Genomic DNA, 27073 nt, shown 5'->3' on the forward strand with positions numbered 1-27073 from the left:
CTGGGCAGCCCCCAGTCAGCCACGCAATCACGAAGGTCAACAAGCGATATACCTACCACCATTCTGTACTCAGACAACCGTTCTGTTTTCACTTTCAGTACAGCAGTCAACAAATCCCATGAGCTATCCAACATATCATTATATAATAGGCTTTGTGTGAGATGATCCTGCCCAACTGTAGGCTAATGTAAGTGTTCTGGGCAAGTTTAAGGTTGGCTGGGCTAAGCTATGATGTTCCGTAGGTCAGGTGTACCACATGCATTTTTTTTTTTTTTGGACATACAAAATTGAATTCAGGAACTGCCTCTGTTACTAAGAACTCTGTTTTAAAGAAACAGTACAAAAAGAAAAATTCTAACCCAAGTTAAAAAACAAAAACAAACAAACCAAGAACGAAATAAAAAAAAACTTCAAAACATTTTCCACTAAATACTGATTATAAACATGTAACAAAGAGTATAAAAAGTTATTCATTTAAATATATACAAACTCTTTTCAACTCAAATACTGTTTTAATACTTAATCGAGGAGGATATACAGGAGGAGGCGGAGAAGGGAGTGGAAGGAGGATATATTGCAACAGCCTAGACAGTACTGTTAACTCTATGATAACTGCCAACTTTTTGTAAGAAAACTGTCTCTTTGCTTCCAATGTGGACCGGGACTCTCGGCGGGAAGGGTGCGCAGCTATTTCTCCGCTGAGCTCACTCTTTTGGATTTGATGAAGGCCATGCCGCCACATGCATTTTTGACTTAGGATAATTTCAACTTATGATGGGTTTATCAGGATGTAACCCCACTGTAAAATGAGGAAGATCTGTAATTTTAAGCCTCACCTGTGACAGACAGAGATCTTACAAATGGTTAGAGATGGGAAGCACCATAGACAGAACCAGTTCCAATTCTTTATTATTCAACTGAGAGGAGTGATACCTAGAGGTTCAGTGACTTATCCAAAGTCACCCAGTTAATGAGTGACAGATGTGACAGGTGCATGGAGGTCTTTCGACCCCACTGCACCAGGCTACAATCTGCAATTATGTCATAAAAGACGTGGATTAAACAGACATGTTTGCAACAGGCAGGTATTTCCACATACAGGAATCATGTCCAAGGGCCAGGGACGACAGTAACAGGGCTCACCTAAGCCTTGCAGTATACACTCAGTGGCTCTCGTGCCTCTAGATTCCATCTCTATGGGAGGGTGCTTTTCTATTTCAGGAGGGGCCTCTTCTAGCCATCTTTACCCATTTTTGTTTGTTTTAGTGATCTTACAGCCATCTTTTTAAACGTTACTTAGAAAATTGTATAGAACAGAAATAATGTTTTAAGAATTAGACTATGGCAACCTTACAGGCCTTTAAATGATGATAAGCTTTTTATTTTCCCAGTGACTTAAAAACCCCAGGAAGGGTGTCCTGACTGGCCTCGGAGAGCAGGGAAGACTACACATCTCCCTGCTGAGACCCTGCAGGTGAACCCTGATGAGGAGGAGCAGAGCCTTAAGAATCACCTCGGAGAAGCAGGAAGGAAAAGGCTTGGAGATGTACTTGCTAAGGACCGCCCTGTGGTAAAAGAACTTCACTTGATATAGCTTTAGTTTATCCCAGGAGACGACTGTAGTGCTTCTGCCACTTAAAAATTCTGTTTGTGAAAGTGTCGTTATCAGATGGAGGAAATCACTGGATAGTATTCTCCTCTCTCTCCTCCCAACCTACCCAGTATAAACCTCCATGACTCCAGGGAAAGCTGCACTATCCATTTGCCTTAAGTGCCTGCATCTCCCTTAAGTTCACACCGGTGAGAGTCTGAACAATGAATTTCCACAAGTTCAGTAACTAATCCCAGTGTCCCCAAATGACACGAGTACGTATGTATGAAACCTAAATCAATCAAACATTTACCCTTGATTTCACTTAGCATTTTAAGCAGTTATAAAGCCCAAAGGCCAAATAGTTTTCAAGTAAGTGACTTTTATTTTTCTCTGACATTTCACAGTCAATTTCTACAAAACTTCATACTTCCTCAAAGGAATTCACATTTGGTAAATAAATCTCTACCCTAAAGAATTCATAGCTGGAAAAACACTTCAATATATGCACAAGAGTTACTTTTCTGCTGAAGGAATCATAGTAAAGTCAGACAACACCACAATCGATAAAAAGCAATGAGTGTATTAAATTACAAATGTCACCAAACTCCATTCCCATAACCAATTCAATCAGCAGCTTTTTCTAGATGTCTTTCAATACTGCCAACACAATCTGCCGAAACTTCTCTTAAGGGTTGGTTTGAGCTAAGAATGGCTTTTAGAAAACAGCAGCTTTGCCACAGAACTTCATACCAGATCAAATCACGCATCACTAAAACCACTACTACTTACAGCCTCGTGAAACCAACGGAGATCCTTCCAGTCAACTCCGAGGTTCCTCCATTTGCCGATCTGGTTTCTGGCTCCACATGTCTGCTAGCCTCAGTGGATCTCTCCTTCCACGACCAGCTTCTCTAAGTGGCTTCATCTGCTTACTGCTCCACTAGGTAAAGAACACCCATGCTAAGAGCCCAGAGAGACTTCCACACTGACTTACAACATCAGAGAAGAGCCGCGGGGTGGTGCTGCTTTTCCCTGTCACTCAGCAGTGAGGATCAATGACGGCTTTCATCGTCTTGTACCTGACAGCAGGGAATGCAAACCTTAATCTAGGAAGAAGAGTCCAAGACGCATAAAGCTCCACAGAGGGTTTTTTCTGAAGGAATAAAATTGGTTCTCAGCAAGTGTGTTCAGATTTTTGACTCAGTAAGACTCATGACTGGTGCCCAGGCTGCTCTGAAGGCACCTGTTTCTAGAGCTTTGCTGCCAAACATACTCTGCCAGAAAGGAAGCTTCCTAGCATGGCGTGCAGAGCAGAGTTCCTGCAGCACCACACAGATTCAGGGGAGGCAAAGGGTGTGGGCCAAGAGAAAAACAGTAAAAGGAGCAGAGTCTGCTTAAAGACACATTTGCTCTGATTTTTGAAATCTTTCAGAAAGCGAATGGCAGGTAATAATTCTGCATTTACCAGGAGAGTCTGAAGATTTTGCGGAGTTGTTTACTTCTAAATTGGTCGTATCTAAATTGTGCATGTCTGAGAACAAAATGCAGGCAATCTGAAGCCTTGTAATCTTAAAACTATGTTCAGAGTTACAACTACCCAGCAAGCATGAGCCTTAGCTTCTGGCCTTGGCAGAACTTCAAGAACATTTTCCTTGCAGAAAAGATGAAGTTGGTCATACAGAATTTCTTACTAAAGTAATTGGTACAAAGATTTTCAAGAGGATGAAATTTTTAAATGGGAGGGTAAAAAGCTGGCAACTTTACGACTCAGAAATCTAGTTTACAATGAGGCTGAAAGGGTGTGTATCATCTGCAAGGTCTCATAACACTCTCCACTTCTAGATGGACTTCACATAACCCACTACACCGTTGGCTTTGCAGCCAAATCCAATGCACGAAAGAAACACAGAAGACTGCTCCACGTCACCGTGACGTAAGAAAAAGGAAAACTCTGGACGTGGAAAGAAAATGGATAACGTTTTCCAATTTTTTGTGGACTTAATGTCATAACCTTATGATGATTTTAATTCAAAGTTTATCAAGCTTAATAATCATTTCTTTCCTCTTTTGTAAAAGCAAAGGGGGGAAAAAAGATGGTAGCAGAGGGCTGACTTGTATTACACAATCGGGAACCATGAAGCTCTCTTTTAGGATTTTCACATGTAAGAAAATCTTCTTTTGCATTGTTTCAAAAGAAGAGAGAGAAAGAAAAAAGCATAAATTATCAGAATCTTCCAGCTCTCAACCAAGAGATGTTAGCCATTTCTTTCTTCAGACTCTGAGTCAAAAAAGCAGTTCATCAACTGTAGCTCCAGATGGTCCTAAATCCATTCCATACTTTACAAATCTGAAATATTTCACCTACCAGTTTAACAGAAATCTGGCTTATGATGAAAGTGTACGGGTTAACGGTACCACCCCTTCCCCTTGACTTTCGAGTTTAAAGAAACAAAGCTTTAAGTGATTAAGTGCTTGCATCCGAGGACCAATGTGTGCCCAGAGCATTTTAGGTTTCTCCCGAATGGCACAAGGCCTCGTAAAATGGAAACACCCTCCTCTTATATTTTCCTCTGTGACTAAGACCTTCAAGGGAAGATCCACGAAGGTCTCCTTATGTCACCTACTCCCTGGCTTGACAGGTGTCACTCTGTACGCTTGTCTGCGTCACTGCATCCCTGATCACGGTTAGTGAGTGGGATGGTGGGACGTGACAGCTAGAGGGGCCCCACACAAGCATCTTTCCCGCTTTGCACCGTGATCCATCGAAGTGCCTGCAGGCTAAGGAAGAGGGACTCGAGGACAATCTGAGGTCCTCAGTGGAACGGAGACAAAGGGAAACTGTGCACAGACCACAGGTTAAGACAGCAGCCAGGTATTGGCATGTGGCTTCGTAAGTGAACCGCTGAACAGTTTAAGTTTAAAAGGAAAGCTCTTACATAAGCTTTGGGAAACAGGAGTAGACGACGGTAAAAGAGTTAAAAAGAACCACTCAAGTAACAGGAAAATATGCCTTCTATGTTATATGTCTGGCTGATCGGAGAACGCTTCTAGGTCACTGCCAGGATGACCTGACCCTGATGTTAAAGACGCCTGCAGCTTGGCCCAAGCCTGAGGAGCCCTGCTCTTGGCGGCCTCGATAAATAGCCGGGTCTGCTCCTTTAGCTGGTCTAGTTCCACCTGAGTTGCCTGGTTCTGACGAATCAACTCCTTGGTTTTCAAAGTGATCTCCAGCAAACCAGATTTGTGTAGGACTACTAGGGTATTCTGAAAGCGCCTGTGCTTGCTCTGCCGCTGCTCTGAAAAGCTATCTGGGCTGCGGCAGAGGTGCTCTGCAGCCCACAGAGGGGAGCTGTAGCTAGCTGACAGTGGGGACAGCGGGGAGTTGCTCTCCATCCCGTGCAGGGTACTGTCTGACGCACAGACAGGGCTGGCGGGGGAAGCAAAGGTCAGGCTGGGAGCTTTAGCCACATGGCTGCTGGACACTGGCTGAAGCGTCTGTGGACTTCCACCTGCCACGAGGCAGGGCACACCCTGAAGAGCTGAGTCTTCGGCAAGCTTGGTGCTGGGGGGCACTGGCGTCGGGGGCCCGGGTGGGCCAGCACCAGTCTTGGTCGGCTCACTAGAAGACAGGCTTGGCCCCAGTCTCTCAGTACAGATCTTCTTCTGCATTCCACCTTCTCCTCTTTCTTCTGGGCTGAGGGAGAGGCCCCTTTTGCCTGGGTGTGGGGCTATTTTGGTGTAAGAATTGAGAATGGGCAAGTAGTTCCTGGAGTCCGACTTTTTCTCACCAGCGTGACATGGGCTGACAGGAGACGGTACAGGTGGATGAAGGAATAAGAGCTGGGGCTGTGCTGAGATCACTTCAAAGGAGGGCTGCACAGACCACGACTGGAGCTGGGATGAGCTGCTGCCCTGAAGGAAAAAGCAAAGGCAAAGAGCAGCACACTACGTGTTACCTGCAGCTGTCCAAGAGGCAAAGCAAATACTCAAGATATAAGTACACAGCCTCCCTCACACACGGGGTAGCCCTTCTTAGCATGACTGGAGATGTGGCTTAAAAATTCATTTGGGGCTGACATCATATTTTTTTTTTTTAAGGGAAAACTGGAGGAAATAGCTATCTTTATTCAAGTGCTATCACTTGAGAAAAAGAAACTGTAGGAAGGTCGTGAAGTAGTGACACAGTTAAGGTCACAAGTAAGGCAATAAAAGTATGGATAGGGGACTTCCCTGGTGGTCCAGTGGCTAAGACTCCACGCTTCCACTGCAGGGGACGCGTGTTCGATCCCTGGTGGGGGAACTAAGATCCCGCATGCCATGCAGTGCAACAAAAAAAATTTTTTTAATAAATAAAAATTAAAAAAAATTTTAATTAAAAAAAAATTTTTTTAAAAAAAAGGACGGATAGTACAATTTGCCGGCATAAGTTAAAATGTGCTAATCTCAATACTATAAATGTGACTTCACACCAGTCTATCTTCATTTAGTTACATCTGGAACCTCTTTTACCTGAAAACAACTTTTGATTAAAAAGCTACATATCGTCAGGAGTCCATGGGCCCCTGTATTTAAGGCAATAACGCCCGGCTACCACAAAGCTCTGCAAGGCAGGAACAGCCACTGTGTACGGGTGCTCACCACAGGCTAGCACTGGGTGTCATGTGTCACCTGCCTTGTCTCACGGAATCGCCATAATGATCCCATGAGGTAGTTATCATTTCCTTTCACAAACAGGAAACTGAGGCTTAGGAAGTTGAAATAACTTGCTTTCAGTCCCCAAGCTACTAAGTGGTGAAGATAGGATTCCATCCTCTGACTCTAAAACCCATCCAAACCGTTCTGCTACATTGCTTTTGCTCTATTACTGCTCAATTATACATTTTAATTTTTAATTAAAGTACTGATTTAGATAGTAATCTAATAAAGAAGGGCATGGCTACTTTTCTCATGTATTTGTTCATTTAAAAGATGGACTCAGACTCTTTATTACAAGGACTTTCCATGAACTTGTCTCTAATATTTAAAAGCCAGTCCAATTCCAACCCAGGCCCAGAGATATGAGTGTAGATGAGGCTACAGGCAGAGAGAGAACCTGACAGAGGCTCTTACCCTTAGTGCAGTCATGTGATTTATCTGAGGAAAGCGATGGACTCTGCTCCCACACCGGCACCTGATTTGCATACATTTCAGCTTCTTGGATACCTGCTTAGGAACTCCTGGCCAAGTTCAACTACAGTTCATCTCCTGTGCAAAGGCTGGGATGACCTGGAGAGTCCATTCTGGAGCCCTCTTGGTGTTCAAATACACTCTGGATGTCCATAAGCAAGCAACGCTGGACCTAGCAACCACACTCCCCCGTCAGAGGAGATACAAAAATCAGGGGTCTTTCAAAGAAGAGATCAGCCTCGTCCAGGTCAGTCAAGAGCAGAACTTCAGGCTGTCCCCCTGCTCACTCATGCCATAAGGGTTGACCTACAAGGCAAATGGATCCAGAAAATACCTAACTCGTTGCTTTCCCAAGCTGATTTCACTGGATTATTCTTCCTAATGCTATTGTTATGTCCACTTAGATACTTGGCTTATTTGTTCTAATTTAGATTTTACAAGGTACCATTCTCACTGAGATCACCTGAGGGAATACCAGACAAGACTTTAGACTTGGATAGGATCTCAGAATCATAGGGTCTTGGATAGGATCTCTAGAATCAATCCTAGCTTCATGTTAAAGATGAAGAAAATGAAGTTCACGGTGATTAAGTAATTGTGTGTAAGATCACGCAGTCTGGTGACAGAACTGGAATCAGAGCCTCAAAAGAAATATCCTAAAACCAAGCAGCAATAATTAAGACATTATGCAATAAGCAGAGATTTTAAGAAGTGTATAATGCTTTTAAATTTGGAATGTGCTGGATTCTAGCATATGTGAAAAAACAAAACTCCTAGCCTGCTCCATCAGGTCAGTCTGCCCCCAAGCCTCCTGTCTCCTGGTCAAGTCCAGCAGCCTTCCCAGTGGGTCTCTGTCCTGAAGGAGATGGCTCTGCTGGACCCGCCCACTCACCCTGCAACAGCCCTCTGGAGCTGCCGGCCTCGCCCACAACAATCAACAAAGATGCCTAAGAAAGAGTGACCAGGGGGCCAGAGAGGAAGGCAGGGAGGAAAGAGCAGGAGACAGGAAGCCCTGAGAAGCACCGGTGGGGCCTGGACAATCTCATTTGGGCTCCGTTTCATGTCTTTATTCTCTCGCCTCATTTCGGCGAGGAGAGCTGTGCTTCCAGTTGAGATGTGATCTGCCAAGCAAATATCTGCAAATTCTTTTTCCAAACTCACCAGGTTGCCTTGTTGAAAATCAGTTTGTGTTGTTCAGCAATAACTAGGTAATAGTTAAGACATTAAGGTCTCCTGTCAGGCTAGAGCCACGTTCTTCTACCTAAGGTGGGAAGGTCAACAACATACAGCCAGATTTCAACCTTCACTAGCTTTGAGCAGCCGCATCAACAGACCCATGCGAGGACTGATCTATTTTAGAGCAAAGTAGGGTAAGGTTACACGTTCTTCAAGTTCATATGATTGAGTTGTTTGTTCCAAACACTGGGGCTTAGCTTAGATTTTTATCTAAATCTTCTTTTCTTTCGTATCTAGATAATAATCACATAATTTGCATAGTTATATAAGAAAGCCTGAAACAGGGTTATTTTTCAATTCCTCAACAATGCTGGGTGGAGTCTGCTGGTATAGCCATACCTAAACCAAAGAGCTCCTTTCTCACTAATGATATAGCTTTGGCTGATTACTAAGAAAGTGCTCAGAATGTAACATGAGAAACAGGGAAATTGCCTCTACTTCTCAAAAAAATATTTCTAAAAGTCCCAGTCAAATTAAAAAGAGATGCTCTTGTTTCTACCTTAAATTCTGTCATATCTTAGCACACACTACAGAAGTCAGGACATTTCTGCTTGGTTCCGTTTAACATGACTAAAGTATTCCAGATCGCTTTGGACAAACTAGGGATACAGAAATAAAATAGTCTTACTATCTGGAAAATGAGAACACATGTGATGACTCTCGTATTCCTTTTTCAAACACCGCCAGTAGTTGAAAGGACACATCCTCTTCCCAGCACAGAAGCGCGTGTTGGTGTGGTGCTGGTGGTCTGCTCCTCGCAGCTCTCCTTGACAGAGAGGGAGAAGCTCTGTGCACAGGAAGCTCAGAAACCCTGGCGTGCAAAGAAGTTATGAGAGCTCAGTCCTCCTCACCTGTTTGACCAGCACGTTCTTCATGACAACCATGGGGGCCAGTGTTGGGAAGGCACCGCTCGCAGGCTTGGCGCTCGGCCTTGGCCTGTCTTCTCGGCTCCAGCCTAAGGCGCTCAGCATGTCCTCAGACTCCATCTGCTCTGCCGAGCTCAGGCATTCAGAGCTCCCATCTGGTGGGCGGAAAAATGGTCAGTTCACTCAGGCTCTCAACCAGTCCTCCTGGGGAGCCCTGGACCCCACGAAACGGAATGGAACATTTGTGGTATGTGTTTTTGTGAATTTTTCTGAGGAGGAGGTATCTAACTTTCACTGGATTCTCAACGGGAGCCGTAATTATCCCTCCCATCCCAAAAGATTGAGAATCACTGCCCTAGGACAGCTGACTGCCCTTCCAACTCTATTACAGACAAAAGCCTGCATCCATTTGGGTTCATGAGAAAGTAACCATCACCCGTCTACAGGAGAAGTGGGTAAGGCCTTCGAAGTTAGCTCATTACTTTTAAGAATCTGTGGCTGAAAGGGAAGAGGAGTGTGCGTGTGACTTGGGGCAAGGTTAATAAGACCTTTAGAGGCCCTGGGCACTACATGATGTAACAGTAACAAAAAAAACAAAACCAACCTATAAAACCTCAAGACTTACCTCCACTCTGAAATTAAAATAGCTTCCTCCTAAGTTTTCTAATTGTAAAATTCTGGATAAGTTCATCAAGATGAGGTTTACAATGTGTCTTCCTTTGTTTTCCTCCTCCACGCAGTTAAGCACCTCCTTTGTTCGTGTCCTAAATGCACGCTGAGTGTGCCCACTGGGGTTCTGCACAATGGGTGACGGAAAGATACTCTCTGCCACAAGGAAAAGAAGGCTGCTCTATGTGAAACCCATACAGAAAGGGCTTAATTAGCTCCCTGCTGGAGTAAACCAAGAGACTGCAGTAACCCTGCCAGCGAGGAGTCTGGGAATACCCGAAATGCTCATCAAGAATCTCAGAGTCGTCTGGATGAGGCAGGACTGGAATGTGACTGTAATTTAGAAGAGAGCAACTGTCAACACTTGCATTTAATCAGATTCTCCAAAGATGCTTTTTAGAAATTACTGGTGTTGGGGTCTTCCCCTCACTCTACTGAACTGATTTATCTGGTGTCCAGGCACGTGTTGTTTTCACAAAGCACTACAAGTAATCCAAATGTGCACCTCTAGTTAAGAACTATGAGGCCAGAAACAAAGGACTTCAGAAGAAAAGTGCGCACCTTGCACGTGTATCTCGGTTTCTAAATGTCATTTTGCACAAAAAGGAAACCAGGGCTCCTTGGAGAAATGGCCGATATCTTTGGCAGGGAAGGTGCAAGATGAGCCTGGACATCTTACTGTCCCAGAAAGCAAGGAAGTGCTCCAACACAAATGGGGACATGTCAAAGACACAGGCGCCACCTAGAAGGGACTCCCACTGACCAAACGTGGGGCAATTTGAGTGTCAAAAATAATAATGATAATGGACTGACAAACAAAATCACAAAAAAATTCCGTGAATCCACAGTGATGCTCTAAAAAGGGGGCAGAGGAGAGAAGTACTTCTTTAGAGAAGATGACTGTCAGCTAATAAAATATACAAGGAATGATAGAATTAGATCACCATTTTCAGACCACAAATGTAATTGGTTCAGGCAAGGATCATCAACGGATGCTAAAATCACTAGTCAAGAGTCTGCTGGGGAACAGGACAGTCACACAATCTCAAAGTATCATCCCATAAATTGCTCACTAATTACAAAGAGAAAAGAGTACTTTTGCAATAAAGAAATCTGGTATACATCTACTCCTTTAATCAGAGTGTCACCAAGAATAAGACACACTTAGGAGTCACCTTATGTGTTGCAATGAGAAGGATAGAACATCAAAAATTTAGTTTTCTATTAAAAAAATGTTTAGCCTATTTCTGATAATGGGGCAGCTACCAGAGAAATCCAGTGTGAAACATTCTACAAAACAACAGGCCTAACTCCTTTAAAGATGACGATGTCCCGAAAAAAAGAACGGGAAGACGAAGGAGCTGGTCTAGACTAAATAAGATTTAAAAGACAGGGACAGAGCTTCTCTGGTGGCACAGTGGTTAAAAATCCACCTGCCAAGGCAGGGGACACTGGTTCAAGCCCTGGTCCGGGAAGATCCCACATGCCGCGGAGCAACTAAGCCTGTGCACCACAACTACTGAGCCTGTGCTCTAGAGCCTGCGAGCCACAACTACTGAGCCCACGTGCCACAACTACTGAAGCCCATGCGTCTAGAGCCTGTGCTCCGCAACAAGAGAAGCCACCGCAGTGAGAAGCCCATGCACCACAACGAAGAGTAGCCCCAGCTCGTCGCAACTAAAGAAAGCCCGTGCAGCAAAGACCCAACGCAGCCAAAAATTAAATAAATAAATAAATTTTAAAATTAAAAAAAAAAAAAGACAGGGACAATTAAATGAAATGCACAGCCTTCAACTGGGTTCTGGACCCAAAACAAACAAATATACAAAAAGATTAACAATTATAAAGGCCACTATTGGGACAATGGGAAAAATCTCAATATGGACTGCAGCTAATTAATCATTGCAAATTACATCACATTCCAAGGTAACTGGAACAATAACTCAGGCACTGACGAAACCACTGGCACCTGGCCCAGATGTGGCTGAAGGTACTCACTAGGGCCACTTTCTGGAGCACAGCGAATCTGAGTATTTTTGATACTGCCTTATGTGAACAGCACAATACTTCTTAAGGCACTTCTGCATAGAGAATAGGAAACTTTCAGAAAAACTATCCAGACTTCGGGACATGCTACAGAACAGCTGGTCTGATAGAACTGAAGTTATTGGAAGAAGTACCAAAATGGCCACAGTATTGAGAATAACAGGGGGTGGGAGTATGGTTAATGTTTGTTTTCTTCTTTGCATGTACCTAAATTTCTAAGCTTCTACCATGAGCATATATTACCTTCATGATATGAAAAACAGACAAAAAACAAACACGATATTAAAAGAAAGAAAGAAAAAAGACACTAGGCCTGCAAAGTTTCCCAAACCTGTCTGATCACAGGAATCACCAGAGACACTTGTAAAAATATAAAACTCACATTCCGGGTCCTCCCCCAGACCCTCAATATCACAGTCTCCAGAAGAGGGGTCTGGCGATCAGTACTTTTAACAAGTGCCTCAGACGAGCCTTACGATGAGGCAAGCTTAGGAAACAATGCTAAAAGACTGAGAAGAAAAACCCAAAGGGCTATAAACCTGCCCTCCCTTCCCTGAACTGTGCTTATTCTAATCCCTAGGACGGTGCTCTGTTCCTCTGAGAAACAGTCTATTTATAATTTGGCTTCCCATGCAGCATACCTACAGGGAGAAAATACACCAATCTAAGGATGATTGAGTTCTAGTTTTCCTAACAGCTGCATTTCTCACTATAAATTAATAAATCAACACAGTGGATTGATAAGTCTCTGTGGGCTGGATAATATAAATCTTTCTCCAGGAGAGGGCTCCACTCTCAGGATGCTAACCCAGCCAGAATCCCCTGGCATCACCCCTCTGCCTCCCCTGGGCCAAAATGTTTACACTAGAGCCATATTTAAGCCACTACTCTCAGACCTGGAAATAAAAAAGCCTCGGCACAAAATGAAAAGATTTACTGGGTGTGCAACTAGTCCTTTCAGATAAAGTTTAAGACAAACCAATAAGGAAAACTGTCTTGCTTTCTTGTCTCTAACAGATACCCAAGTTTGGAATAGGGCCAGGAGGCTCATAGTCCAAAGACAAAAGGCACAAATACCGGCAGGGATGGGTTATGGGGGGAAATGTTTTTAAACACAGCAAACACTTTCTCAGCAAAAAAGTTATCTTAACAAATTATATACTACTTTTGTTTAATTTGTTATATGTGGGGACAACATGCCAGTATCTTTCCCTGCAATGTAACTATTCCTATGAAAAAGGAGGTAAGACAATAGAATTATGAGTATTTAACTATATTTTTCCAGTAGCCACTTGCCACAGTTGGAAATATAAGATTTAAAGTTGAGAGTCTAAGTGGAAAAAAGATGTCATATCGTTCCTTCAGAACTAACCCCACTGTGACTGGGATGAGTACCCCGCCATATGGCAACAGAATCACCATTTGAAGAGATCAGAAAACTATTTCTCCTGTGGGTGAAATCTTCCCATCCTCATCACACAAATGAGTGTTTACGGAGGACGTTTTTCAGGCAAATCATTCATTCCAATGTAGAAATGATGAGGTATTTTTAACCTGAAAATCCAGAGTCCTTATCTGACTCAGCAGCTGCCACGCCGAGTTGACGAGACACTTTTTTCATCTCTGGGCCTTTGCTCAGTTTGGCTGAGAGCCTTCTAGAGCCCTCTCTGGATGGGTTCTTCCTCTCCATGTTTTACTGGGCTGGAAGTGCATTCGTCAGTACTCTTTTCATCTGGACTGCCCTGTGAAAAACAATTACAGAAGAAGTCATTGCCTGAAGAGCTGAGACAGGTGAGGCAAACGGTGAGTAAACTAAGGGCAAAGAACACCAGCGGCGCCCACTTGCTCTGTGTGCACTTTCTCAGCGGTCTCAGCTGACAAAGGCTACAAGTTTACTCAACAGTAGAATGGTTTCCACCCAAAAGGAGGTTCACTGTCCTCTCGCTGCCCTCTAATTCCATTACAAATGCAAAGCATACAAACCACATTCTCAGTGGAAGCTTTGTAGACTGCTAACAAAGGCACATTTGATTAGGCTTTCTGGAATGCTCCCTGAGGGAGGAAAGCAGAGGGGATGCCCACCTCGAACCAGGCTTGCCTCCCAGGATACATCTGCAGGCCCGGGACTTTCTGCCACCTCCCAGAGTGTAGTTTCTCAAATTAACTTTCCACTTCTTTGGATGAGGTAGTGAACAGAGTAAAAACAACTCCTTATATATGCATGCTACATTTTGGCTTAAAAAGCACTTCTATGCACACATAAGACCACATGTAATAGTGTTTTGATTCCAGAAACGCCCATAACATTATTACTGCTAAGGTTCTTTCCTTGAGCCTCACCATGTCCTCCTCAGTTGCTATCCCACTTTACAGAGGAGGAAGCTGAGGCTCAGATAAGTTACATTCAGTCATTTAAAAATATATATTGGACTTCCCTGCTGGTGCAGTCGTTAGGAATCCGCCTGCCAATGCAGGGGACACAGATTCAAGCCCTGGTCCAGGAAGATCCCACATGACACACAGCGACTAAGCCCGTGCGCCACAACTACTGAGCCTGCGCTCTAGAGCCCGTCAGCCACAACTACTGAGCCCGTGCACCACAACTACTGAGCCCATGCACCACAACTACTGAAGCCCGCACGCCTAGAGCCCAAGCGCCTAGAGCCCGTGCTCTGCAACAAGAGAAGCCACGACAATGAGAAGCCCGCGCACTGCGACGAAGAATAGCCCCCACTCGCCACAACTAGAGAAAGCCCGCATGCAGCAACGAAGACCCAACGCAGCCAAAAATAAATAAATAAATAAATAAAAATATTTATCAAGTGCCTGCTATGAACCAGGCATCGTGCTAGGAATGGGGGTATAGAGTCAATCAAACAGACCTGGTCGCCCACTTCCTGGAAAGAAGCCTAGATTTGATCCAGTGATACACAGCTAGTCCAAAGCAGATCCAGAACTAGGCTAACAGTGCAAAGTATGAGAGCAATGAGCCCTTCAAGATATTTTAACAAGGCCCTCTGAATCGCCAAGGGATGCCAGCTGTAAGGATACTGCAGGGATAAAGAGAACAGGGGACCAACAGGGAAAACAATAATAATAATGGAACTGCAAAGTGCTACAGTCTGAATGTTTGTGTCCCCTCAAAATTCATATATGAAATCCTGACTCCCAAAGATGACGGTATTAGGAGGTGGGGCTTAAGCCATGAGGGCTTCACCTCATGGGATTAGAGCTTTACAAGAGGCTCCAGAGAGGTCCCTAGCGCCTTCCACCACAGTCAGTGAGAAGTCTGTGACCTGGAAGAGGGCTTTCCCTGGACCATGCTGGCACCCTGAGCTTGGACTTTCAACCTCTAGAACTGTGAGAAATAAATTTCTGTGGTTTATAAGCTACCCAGTCTGCGGTATTTTGTTATGACAGCCCAAATGGACTAAGATAGTAGGTTTAAGCAACACCCAGTGGCGTTTTTATTCACAATCCATTCTCGACTCCATCCATTTGTCCTTCTGAGTAGAGGGAAACATGGCCCCCTGCCAAACAGCACTGTATCTGAAATACCCTGAAAATGCCGAGTGTGAACATTTCTGCTAATACAGGATCTAGCGAAGAACATTAACTACTCCAGAAGCAGAGGAGGGATTCAACATAAAATTAAATAGAAGACAAGGAGGTTTACAGGCAGCCCTGAGAAACCCTCTTGCTCATACTTTTGCATACGGTAGAAGTGGACTAAAGGGAACGCACACTGATCAGAATTTTAAACTCAATTCCAAGTAAAAATTATTTTGTACCATATCTAACTCATTTAAAGGGACTGGCTTCCCCATTCAGTCCATGTCAACCAAGCACTCTTTGACAGATCACGTTTAGTACTACGTGCATGAAAGATAAACAATGGCACTGTCACATCTTGCATGACACTATGCAAAAGCACATGTCTCTACTGGACAGCTATGAAGTTTGACAGCATGGAAAATCCAGTTTAAAAAGCAGAATAAAATGTAAAACTATCTCTAATTAAATCAGGATCCTTTTGTATGAAACCCAACAAACGTACATAGTTTCATTTTCCTGAAATAATACTGTCTGAAAGTGAATGGAGGGCTTTTTCAAAAATGGAAGCAGACGTCGGTGATGGATGGGCAATTAGACTTGAATTCAGTCTGAACCTACTATTGACTTAGATGAGGAAGATAGCTCATGTTAGCTGCAACTAATTAAGACCCTGACAAAGTTTCACAATATCTTATGAAATGGATTATTTCACAGGCATTTTAGATAAAGCACTTCAACTTCTACAATCCTTGTGACAAGACAACGAACAAGGTCTTGCTACTGTTATTAAAGTGTAGTCAACGGAGCTACAGAAAATACACAGGAATTTATCTGGCTCATCTGAGAGTAGGACAATATTGGTTGTGGAATCAAAATGCTGAAACGGTGACGTTAAAAGGAGAACAGATGCTAAAATTTTAGATCCTGGGGAACTGGTGGCAATTGGAAATAAAGAATGCATAATCTACTTGAATAGTAAACTGACTACTTTGGACGTGGAAGCCTCTGTCCTAAGTAAAGTTCTCTTCAAGCAGCAGATAGTCTTAGTGTCCCAGGCAAGTTCAAGTGGGAAAGAGAATGAAGGGCTACATGCCATCTTGACCTATTCTCCCTGAGAGAGGCACTTCCCTCCTGGGAGTGACGCTGAGGACGTCAATTAGCCAGTGAACAACAGACCCATTCATACACAGCACCAGACGAGGCCCTCGATAAGAGAGAGGCAGAGTGATGGCATTTACTACTGGTGCTCTCAAACCCAGGGCCACACCAATGGCGAAGTTTGAAAACCTCAAGAAGATTTTTTTTTGCCTCTTCAGTATTATTTTACAATAAAGTTAGATGCTCATAAGCTGACCAGGGGTTGAAAATGGGTTACCAAGCTCATGCCCACTGTGCCATCTCTGCTTCCTGGCACAAACTGGAAACCACTATGACTGCCTACAAACATCTCAGATCCTCAGAAGCCTAACTCTGCATTAGGAGGACTCCAAGTTAAGCTTGGATTGACCCTAAATGGGCCTCTGACGAGTGCACATGTAACACACTGTCCAAAAGGTTCCCACAGAGAATATACACTAAAACTCACAGTGGAAAGTGAATCAATGAATCTAGAGGTTTACGTAAATAGGTATAAGATAAAATTCTAACAAGTGCTCCACAGCATTTGTTTCTTCTATTTATGCACTTCTTACATTAGAGTCTAATTATCTGTTCGTCTCTTCAACCTCAAGGGTTGTCTTTTCATCTTTGCAACCTCAGCGCCCAACAATTAATGTGTGAGGCACTCACAGAATAATAAATTGCAACAACTCTTCTGTCGTGCTGAGTCTTGCTGACAGCCCTAGCAGCTTTAGCTGTCACCAAAATACCTGAACAGCTTGAAGGTCAAGAGTCTGCATTTCCAAACACCACGGTCACCTCACGTCCAGGTCTGGTCTCCTGCAGGAAACAGGTATCTCATCCACCCCTTATTCTAAGCTGAAACCTCAGGGGTAAATCCAGCAACCAAATTAGAGGTTGGTCTAATCCACAAACAATCTCTATGGAGATTTAGGCCTATGATAAAAAGGAGACCCAAGGTGTACAAGGGAAGGATCTGAAATGCTGCTCACAGATCTCTCCTTTTATAGATACTTGGCAACTTTCCTGAGAGCTCAAGTTCTTTTTAAAATGTGTCATGTGTTTAACAGGCATGCATGAACAGAGGTGTGAGGTGAAAGCCCAAGCAGAGGCTTAAATACAGTAAAGCGACAAGGCCATAGAAAATCAAGACCTTACCACCCAGAAAGCCATGAGTAATTGCTGGAATTATAAATACATTACTAGGTTTTCTCTGAAGTCATTTTCTCTTGGTCTGCATATTCAGAGATGCCATTCTGGGGGAATGTCTGTGGATTTTTTAACAAAGGAGGAAAAAAAGCCAGTCTACCTAAATCTCTAATATTCATCTTCCCCTTCACATCCATTTCCATGCTCCAGCTTGGCTGCAAATCCACGTCAAAGATCCTGAACATACAATGTCCTCTGTTTGGAACCTGGTATGGCTCATTCCACTCTCCTCTTTCAAAGAGAAGATAAGATTAGAGAACTTCCTCAAATCCCCTGCTTGGAGAAGGGTTCACAGTTAACAGTGCCCACCCACCCCCCATTCGCACCAGCCCACGATGCATCTGTGCCAGACAGCAGGAGCGCCCTCCAGGCATCCACCAGCCTGCCAGCTCAGCAGGGCAGAACTGGGCAGACCCTAGGACTGTGCTGTGACTGGCATACCACCAGCCTCCCAGGGCAAACGCCCAGGCAACGCTTACTGCCAGGACTTGGGCAATAACAGGGAGCCTGGCTGCGGCCTGTGCCCTGGGCCTGGATCAGAGCTCCTCTGAACCCGCCCACACTAACCACTAACTCCTTACTTGGCAATGCCCACCTTCTCTCCCACCTCCCCACCCCCTGGCACCACGCCTGGCAAGCTGGTCACCCAAGGGAAAGAACCAGCCAAGTGGGTGACAGCAAGTCTCAGAAAAAGACAGCACACCTGTGCCCCGGGCCCAGAACAGAGCACTACCCCTCATCCCCAAACGGGAGGCCCAGGACCCTCACAGGGTTACCAGCTCCCGCGCTCACTCACCTGCCCATTCCCTGCCCCTCTGCTCACAGCACGGCGGGCCTCCAAGCGCTCCCCCGCCGGGATGCCCAGCCGGCTGTTGCCCCCAGGGCTAGACCAGGGCTCACCCGCCCTAACAGTCTTACCCCAATTGCTCCCCACACACAGCCCCCTCCTCACCCGCGATCTCCTCTGCCACGCAGTCCTGACCCTCGCAGCAAAACCGACCAACTAAATGGGGGAGGAACGCAACACCCCCTGCTCCCATCATCTGGCCCTCTGTCCCCAGAAAGTCCCGGCTCTGCCTCTTGGCTACCTTGCTTCCCTTCTTCTCTCCCCTACTCCCACTTCCTTTTCCCACGCTCCTCGCCCAAACCCTCCCCCTTCACCCTCAGCCCTCCTTTTCTCACCTAGGACCGAGGTCGCCGCTCCGCGACCGGACGACCCGCGAGTAGAGTGGCGCATGCGCGAGCCCGGCTGCGCGGCTCCATGACAACCCCGTTGTCGTCGGGTCTCAAGCTATCCCCCAGTCCTCCCGCCCATTTCTCCTCCCCCCCAGCCTCCGCGACGGCTTTCGCCAGCCACGTGACACGGCTCGGACGACCCGGCACCACAGAGACTGCTCGCTGTTCTCCTAGAAGGGCCCTTGGCGGCGCCCGCTGTTTCGTCTCCGCCGGAAGATGACGTCGGCACGCCTATCAGGGAGGCGCGGGCGTCCTTAGGAGGTCGGCGCGCTCTCCGCGGAAGGTGGGCGTCTCTATGGTTGGTTCTCCAGACTCAGCCGCCATTTTGTACGGGGATCTTGAGCAACGAGCTGCTGGGGGGCGTGGTTCAGAGGCAAGGTCAGGAGAAGCAGGGGTGGCCCGGCTTCTAGTGGACAAGGCAGGAGGAGTGATTCTCCCGGGGGCGTGGGTGGAAGTCGGTTGGGGGAAACAGCGTTCTCGGTTTGTACAGAGGCACGCCGTTAGGGTTGGGGACCGGGACAGGCCATGCTGACTTGCAGGCGAGCCCGTGCGGAGGCGGCCGGCGTGGGAGGGGAGGCTGGCAGCCTCGCCTTGTCTCGGCCCGAAAGAGGCTTGCCCGGACCGCCCAGCGCGCTGCTCACTGTGTTGCCACACCTGTCGCAGCGGCTGGTTTGCGTCCCCTACCATCCCTCCAGACGATGCTTCACGAGGCAGGGACGCAATTAGTATTTCTTGTGGGATGATTGCATGTCATATTATGTATGACTCATTTCGTCCTGTGCAACTGACCGAGATGTTGAGTTTCACATGGATCCTGTTTCTCACGCCAGTTCTTGAAGTGTCATAACGAACCCACTAAAGAAAAAAAGGGGTTGGGATCATTTAAAGTTCTGATGCGTTGAATCAGTGAAGGTTACTTCTTAGGTTAGAAAAATTCCTTCACAGGTGGAAAAGAGGACACGGTGAATGTAAAGATTGCTCACCGGTAGAGGCAAGTTCTAGAGCTGACGTGTCCAGTAGGTTAGCCAAGAGTCACTAGGAGGTACTGAAACTGATTAAAATTAAATAATTAAACTAATTAAAATTAAATAAGACGAAAACTGTCCACATTTCAAGTCCTCAATAACCACACGTAGCTAATGGCTACTTTATTGGTACAGCACATTGCCAGCATCACAGAGAATTACATTGGATCTAGATGGTGGGGCAGGGGAAACTCTCCCTGTGTTGGTAATCCAAGCCTTGCTAAGTGCTGCTAGGTCATAAGTAATCACATTAGTCCTCCAGACACAGATAATGCTAATGCATTACCAGGCGTGAATGTATTTATTAGCATTAAGCTCTACCAACAAATAATGATTGAATGCCTGCAGCGCGTAAGGCTTTTGTTTAGGGGATGGAGAGAGTGAAAACTATAGTTAACAATTATCTAGTAATTAAGAGTCAGGCAGCTTTACATGCATTCTCTTATGATGCCTGTACAAATTAACGAGGTCGCTGTTATGAACGTCTCCATTTTATAGATGAGGGCACTGAAGTTTATGTCCGTGATGACAAAACTACTAAGCCCTGGATCTTTTTGAGGCAGAATAAAACAGTTTTTGCCCTCAAATACCTTAGAATCCGGTATGGGAAAAAGACATGTTCTAATAAATAGTATGAGAGAGAATGTGATAAATGTCAGACGATTGTGAACAAAATCGAGTTAATAAAATCAAGGGAGTGAAAAATAACCTTCTGCTTGTTTTCTGTTTGTTGTTGAAAGAGGAAGAGACCAGGAAGTAAAACTGTAAGAAGGACAGGTAAAGGTAGGATATCCAGTAATGGAAGCGGGTGAGCGCAGAATGCATGCCAGCCAAAGGAGAATAAATGAAATAAACAAAGGCGCGAGGATTACTTTAATCCTCCAAAAGTGCAAATAAGTCAAACTTCCCTGATTTTAGCTATCTTATGACCAGACAGCCATGCTGTATCAATAACTTGAACTTCAAAGACAAATGCGGTAGTGGGACCAAATGAATCAGACTAAGTTACTGATAGGTGTAATTTTTTTTTTTTTTTTTTTTTTTTGTGGCCTCTCCCATTGCGGAGCACAGGCTCTGGATGCGCAGGCCCAGCGGCCATGGCTCATGGGCCCAGCCGCTCCGCGGCATGTGGGATCTTCCCGGACCGGGGCACGAACCCGTGTCCCCTGTATCGGCAGGCGGACTCTCAACCACTGCGCCACCAGGGAAGCCCTGATAGGTGTAATTTTAATTGAGCCACTGTACGGTCCTATGTAGTTAGATACATAGAATCAGCGATTCATGAAAATGGGTAATGAATCTTTTTATAGAGCCAAACGAATGTAAACATTTTTCTTTCTTTGCTAATTCACCAGAGTTTGTAAATCAGCATCTCTGTTGATAGTTTCCTATCAGAGTGATGCAAGTTCTTTCAATCTTTGTTGTCACACTCTTGTTTACGTGGCTAAGGTTTCCGTGGCGGAGAGTGGTTTTCCAAGCACCATTGCTTCTTGCTGTAGAACCCTTTCCTGTTTGAGTCCTCACTGCCAGTTGTGGTTCAAGACTCATTTTGCCACCACTGCTGCCAGCAGGGGGAGACCTGCTCCTTTAAATGCTACACTTAGGGAACTGCAAGTAGGCTTCTTTTCCTTTCTGCCCTCACGGAGTGTCACAGACTGGAGGTCAGAAACTGCACCTCTGCCCAGCCTACTTCATTAAGTTCTTCGCGGCCCTGTCCATGTGACGATTTGAGCTTTCAGTCCTGCATAGGATGCCACAAAGAGTTAACCCTGTGCTGTTTTATTTGAAGATATTTTCAAGTATCCAATCTACTATATCATTTACAATATTTATAAATAATTCTTTACAACTTATTTTAACATTTAAAGTTGAATTTAAAATTGGTTATTTTTAAATTATTTTAAAGTAATTAAAATAGTATAATAACAGTGAAAGTATGCAAAAGATCTAGTTTCAAATCCCAGCTCCTATTGATATCATTTTATAAAAGATGGGGCATTTCAACATCTTCTCTCAGACGTAGGAAGGATGATAGGCCATAATCTCACAATTCAAAAATTGAATAATTTCTGCTTTATGAAAAACTCATTGCTATTCTTATTTTTCCAATTTTGCCGAGGATCAGTGAAAACGTCACTACAAGGACTGGCATCAGTTCTTGGAGTGACACCTGAGAACCATCTTTTTTTTCTGAGTTTGGCCATCTGTAACATAGTTATCCTCTAGTCTGAATCTGGCATCCAACATTACTGCTGACCACTTCACAGATTTTTAAGATGATTTGATGGGATGGTAGGTGTGTGTATGCCCCAGAGTTCCAGCAAGAGGAAAGGGGTTCCAGCCTGTGCGTGGGGAGAGGGACCTACAGGTCCCAGGCTGGCAGAGGCAGAGGTGGGTGATAGCAGGATGCATGTTCCTTGTTTCCTTAGCAGCGAAGTGACTGGGCACCCACCAGCCAGGTTAGTTCTTAGCTCCTATTTTTAGAGTTATCTAGAAGAGCAGAGACAATAGAAAGGCATTGGATTACAGACAGGGTGTTGATATATAGGCACAAGTTTGATCGGGGACAATGAAAACCCCTCCCTAATAGCTCTCCATCTTGCCCAAACCCGAAATTCCTTTACGAATAATTGCTCGACATGCAAATACTCCAGAACCCAAGACAAATTCTCTCATAACAACTGACACAGAGTGCTATTTCCAGACACTGTCCTAAGTGATTTGCCCGGATTTACTTATTTAATCCTCCCACAGTCCCGTGACATGGTTGTGGTATCATTATCCTCGTTTTACAGAGGAGGAAACTAAGGTAAAGAGGCCGTGTCACTTGCCAAGGTGACTGGTGCTAAGTGGTAGAGCCAGGAATTGAATTCCAGAGTCCTTGCTTTTGGCCGCTCTGCTGGGCTGCGTGTTCAGTGGAAATGGTGCTACCACACCCTTTCCTGCTGCGCTGAGCGGGAGACCAGTGGGGAGCGGAGCTGGAAGGCACTGGGTACAAGCACTTGTGTGGGAAAGGTCACCAGGAATGGAGACCGGGCACTGGAAAGGCAAAGTGCAGAAAACACCTCCGTCTGATCCTCTCTCTTTCACTCTGCACGTGGTAGAGATATTTTGTTGTGCGTGACAGGGTATATGCTGATTTCAACCCACATATCCTTCCAAAGCACTCAGCAGCTGCCCTTTACTTGTTAGATCCCCTATCTAGAATCTTTTTAGTGGAAAGATTTTTCAAGTGTCATCTCCCCCCACTGAATGTGAAGTCTTTGATTTAAACTCACAACTTTTTTCTCTAGATGACTCAGAAAGCTGTTCAGTTGTCCCTTTCTGTAGAACCATTTGATTTTTGACAGAGGTTCTCCTTGGCCTCCTATCTTGCCCAATGGGCTTCTGTCCCATGTGTAAACAGCTTTCGGATCACAGCGGACTTCCCCACCGCGGGCTCGCCCAAAGGCAAGAAATACAGGCCACCACAGCAGAAAGCCAGACGGAGCTGAGGCTTTTCAGTGGAACCTGACGCTCTCTTACCGGGTCCAGGCTCACTCTGCTCGCCGAACGACAGGCCAGTGAATCGGAGACGAGGCGCTGAGGCAAGGAATATGACTTTATTCGGAAAGCCGGCAGACCGAGAAGATGGCGGACTAGTGTCTCTGAAAAAGCACCTTACGTGGGTCTGGATGCCAGTTTCTTTTATAGAATCAGAGAGGGAGAGGTGGCGAAGAATTAAAGTAAAAAGGCAGAATAGAGAGCGAGAGGTGGTGAGGAAGTAAAGTAAAAGGGCCGTCAGCCTTGCAAAATATCTCCTGGAATGACCAGCCTCGGTGAGGGCATGTGTTAGTTTCTTTTTTCTTGCAGCCATTCACAGGTGGGCAGGGTTCCCTGAGGCAGGCCATTATGTATGATTATAATAACAAAAGGAACGAAAAGCAAAGGTTAAAGTCAAAGAAACACATCGAACATTGAGTCTGATTTAGCTCTTCCCTGTTACAACTCCGGTAATACAAAGCTGGCTACAGAGCCCAAAATCAGGGGCAGCCTCCACACGGACATTCATTATCCCCGAATTGAACACTTTCCGCCTCTTGTGCCTTAATCCAGACTGGTTTGCATTATAATTTCTTGGGTACCCATCTGTCTCCCCCACTGGAGTCTAAGCTCCTTCAGGGCAGGGATTATATTGAATGTTTTTCTCCCACAAAGCAAGTTCTACGTAGTAAGTGTTCAACCAACTTGACATCAGTGGGACCCCAGGTTCCTGAAAATTTAACAGTGGGCTTACCCATCACTGACTGGACTCCAGAGAAGGAAGATGCCACCAACCAGGAGGGTGAGTGGCTTCCGGGGCCACTGGTGCAAGGGACGAATGGACATCCCCTTTTCTGTTGTTGGTTCCCTGACACGCTCCGCTCTCTCCCACCTCCAGGCCTTTTGCACACGACTGTACGTGTCATGTTGAAAAGATGGAGTGAAGGTAGCTGCCGAAAGGTTTTTGTCCATACTTGTAATTCTGGCAAAGAAATTCCAGAGCCTCTGTTGCCCCTCCTACGTCACCTCACCCTAAGCCCAGTCATTGGAAGGTCTTTTGAGCATTTGTGCAAGAATGCCCCTGCATCCTCCTTCCTCACATGTGATTTGGTTCCTGGCTGATTCTATTCGGAATTCCATGAAAACCCTTGTAAAACCTGGTAGTCAGTAGAGATGACGGATGCCGTGGCTTTCCTTTGCAGATGGAGACGTGCCCAGGAACTTCGCAACCAGCACTCCCCTTTCCAGTGCTGGTTAGGCAGGGCTGGTGCTTTTGACAGCCTTCGCGCCGCAGGGTTGGCCAGCTGGGCTTCAGTCAGCATCTCAACAGGTTGGATAAATCAGGTTGGCACCAGATGTTAGGTTAAAGCCTTGCCCAGTTGTTCATCAAAACTGGTGATTTTATCTCCAACGGATTGCCTGATCCCAGGTCCAAGATCTTAAATCTCAAACAAGAGACTGAAGCAAGTAATTTCCGGAAAAGACTGAAATATGATATTTGTGGGAATAGGTTGTGGGCAAATATTCCTGTTTTATTTATTTGTTTATTTATTTATTTTATTTTATTTTTGGTTGTGTTGGGTCTTCGTTGCTGCGCGCAGGCTTTCTCTAGTTGCAGCCAGCAGGGGCAACTCTTCGTTGCGGTGCGCGGGCTTCTCACTACGGTGGCTTCTCTTGTTTCGGAGCACAGGCTCTAGGTGCACAGGCTTCAGTAGTTGTGGCTCGAGGGTTCTAGAGCGCAGGCTCAGTAGTTGCTGCGCACGGGCTTAGTTGCTCCACGGCATGTGGGATCTTCCCGGACCAGGGCTCGAACCCGTGTCCCTTGCATTGGAAGGCGGATTCTTTTTTTTTTTTTTTGCCTGCGTGGACTCTCTAGTTGTAGCGCATGGGAGTAGTTGCCCCACGGCATGTGGGATCTTAGTTCCCCGACCAGGGTTCAAACCTGCGTCCCCTGCATTGGAAAGCAGATTCTTAACCACTGGACCACCAGGGAAGTCCCGGCATTCGGATTCTTAACTGCTGCGCCACCAGGGAGGCCCTCCTCTATTTTTTTAAATCTGGGGAGGAGTGGTCCTTTTGAAATTCATATGAAAAAGATGAGTACTCTTAGTCTTCCAAATTTGAAGTGGCATTTAAATTTAAGTTCTTAATGTCAGAGCAGCTTTCAGACACTCCTTATGCATTCATTCTCCAATGCTTTATTGGGTTTTCAGTCTATTTCAAAGACAGGGATGTCAGTACCTACAGTGGAGTGGGGTCTTTACAAGGTAGCTCATTTGCCTAAAATGTCTGGGAAATCATGTCCAAAGAAATTACTAAGAGCATTTTCTTCTGGTATAAAAGAGTATGGTTTGTTCACCCAGAACTTGGGTTTCTTTGAGATGTTAAGTGTCCCTTTTAAGACTTAAAAGGATGCTTTTATCTGGTAAAATTTTCTCCCAGCTGGAGTCATGGGACCCGCTGATCTGGAGGCCTTATTGGATTGACAGCCATCCACAAGCTGAACTTCAGGGCTTTTGGTCCCTGGCTTTGTGGACAGGGATAACAGGATCACCCGCAGGATTTACCCTCTGGGTAAATCCAAGAAAATTCACCGGATATCTTGTGCTAATAGTTTAATGAAATTCTCCCTCCAGCACTTTCTGCAGGGCATGGGGATTTTCTCCAGTGTCATCACACTTCAGGAGTGATTGTGTCATCCAGGTGTAGGTGTTCTTGGCTGTCCTTTACCTGTTGTCTCCTCATGTCACATATAGCCAAGAAAGCAGATGACAGGTTCGTCTCTATTACATGGGGAATTACCAAGTGGTTGCCTAGCAACTCACACAGCACAATCAACATGGTCTCTGTTGTGGAATGTAGAGTGGTTGACTTGCCTTTCGAGAACGACTGTATTTGCATATTTCTTTTGGTCTTCTGGAAAAATAGGTATGTTTTTCCTGGATTTGAGGCTATTACAATGGCCTTTTGTACTGCTGTACCCTAGTATTCATTTTATAGTAGCCCATTATTGTAAAAAATGACAATGATCTGATTAAATCATTAATACTGCAATTGCTTCGATGAAATTCAATTCCGTAAGCATCTTCCATGTGCCAGATACTATGCTAAATACTGTCAGGAGTTATGAGGATGAACAAGTATGATCCCTATCTCAGGGAACTTATTTGTTTAATAGATGTGTATAAATCATTTGTTTACACATGTGAGACAGCTATGATGTGTATGTAAAATAAAGGTATTTTTATTTGGAAGAGTTCCTTTGTGTTTGATCAAAGGATGTTTCACTTTTATTTAGATTCCTTCCTTTATGGCTTACAGCTGCGATCAGTTCAAAAAGCTGCAATCAGTTTGAAATCACTTTTAAGACAGAGCTCTTATTGGAATCTCAGTAATTAGCAGTTTTTAAACAGCTCTTTTGGAGTATGACACTGCCAGTGTTGTCGGGTAGGATGGTACTGCCCTGTGTCTGTACTGCAGTCTTTCTGCCTAATTGCTGCCCCGGTGTTCACGGTCTCCCCCACCCCCCTCTATTTTACACGTTTCACTTTAAAAGAAGTCCCTTGCTTTTCTTTGTCTACGTTGCAGCAGTGCCATCAGCCTCCCTCCGCTTAAGGAGGGACGTTGGAATGTTCCAGATCTTGCGCTAAGGAGTCTTTTGATCCCTTGGGCTAAGTTCTTTCCCACTGGGGAGACAATGGCTAGACAGAGCCTGGGGTTTGACGAGCCCCTTTCCCTTGAGTTGATTTCTCTGGGGGATTGGCTTGGCATCTTTTCTTCCTCAGGAAGGTGCCAGGCCATGGTGTGAAGGATCTGTTCCTGACAACACT

The 27073-nt window shown here is 45.2% G+C and overlaps 2 protein-coding genes across 21 annotated transcripts in view; both read right to left on the reverse strand.

Moving 5' to 3' along the window:
* The window catches only part of TMEM63C (transmembrane protein 63C), a 135115-nt gene extending 132591 nt beyond the window's left edge, over window positions 1-2524 (reverse strand). For 2 of the 4 annotated variants that reach the window (XR_010941430.1, XM_067729487.1), the window contains exon 1: window positions 2384-2523. The gene's annotated coding sequence lies outside the window, so the exon portion shown is untranslated. Of the gene's footprint in view, window positions 1-2383 lie in introns of all 4 variants that reach the window. The other 2 variants (XM_067729507.1, XM_067729541.1) reach the window with 2 other exon arrangements.
* Window positions 493-18964, reverse strand: CIPC (CLOCK interacting pacemaker). 17 transcript variants are annotated; one of them, XM_067729569.1, is made up of 7 exons: window positions 18643-18795; window positions 17561-17691; window positions 16921-17070; window positions 14460-14627; window positions 13132-13319; window positions 8848-9017; window positions 493-5506 (listed from the first exon to the last, which is right to left on the reverse strand). In XM_067729569.1, the coding sequence occupies exons 5-7, from the start codon at window positions 13265-13267 to the stop codon at window positions 4613-4615; spliced, it is 1200 nt and encodes a 399-aa protein (XP_067585670.1). In that variant the 5' UTR covers window positions 13268-13319; window positions 14460-14627; window positions 16921-17070; window positions 17561-17691; window positions 18643-18795; the 3' UTR covers window positions 493-4612. The 17 variants fall into 17 exon arrangements, with proteins under 17 accessions (XP_067585670.1, XP_067585692.1, XP_067585700.1 ...); XM_067729591.1 differs by lacking the exon at window positions 18643-18795 and adding an exon at window positions 18413-18636; XM_067729599.1 differs by lacking the exon at window positions 18643-18795 and adding an exon at window positions 18257-18394.
* Window positions 18965-27073: the final 8109 nt, after the last annotated feature.

This window comes from Pseudorca crassidens, chromosome 1 (genome assembly GCF_039906515.1).
Source record: "Pseudorca crassidens isolate mPseCra1 chromosome 1, mPseCra1.hap1, whole genome shotgun sequence".
Lineage (NCBI taxonomy): Eukaryota > Metazoa > Chordata > Mammalia > Artiodactyla > Delphinidae > Pseudorca > Pseudorca crassidens.

Bases quoted from the DNA above. Each gene is read 5' to 3' on its own strand.
- CIPC (XM_067729579.1), bottom strand. From the start codon at position 13,267: ATGGAGAGGAAGAACCCATCCAGAGAGGGCTCTAGAAGGCTCTCAGCC. The intron at 9,018-13,131 runs GTTAAAAATACC...TCCGCCCACCAG, and splicing joins TAAGGACTCTGGATTTTCAG to ATGGGAGCTCTGAATGCCTG. The intron at 5,507-8,847 runs GTGAGGAGGACT...TTTTTCCTTCAG, and splicing joins AGAACGTGCTGGTCAAACAG to GGCAGCAGCTCATCCCAGCT.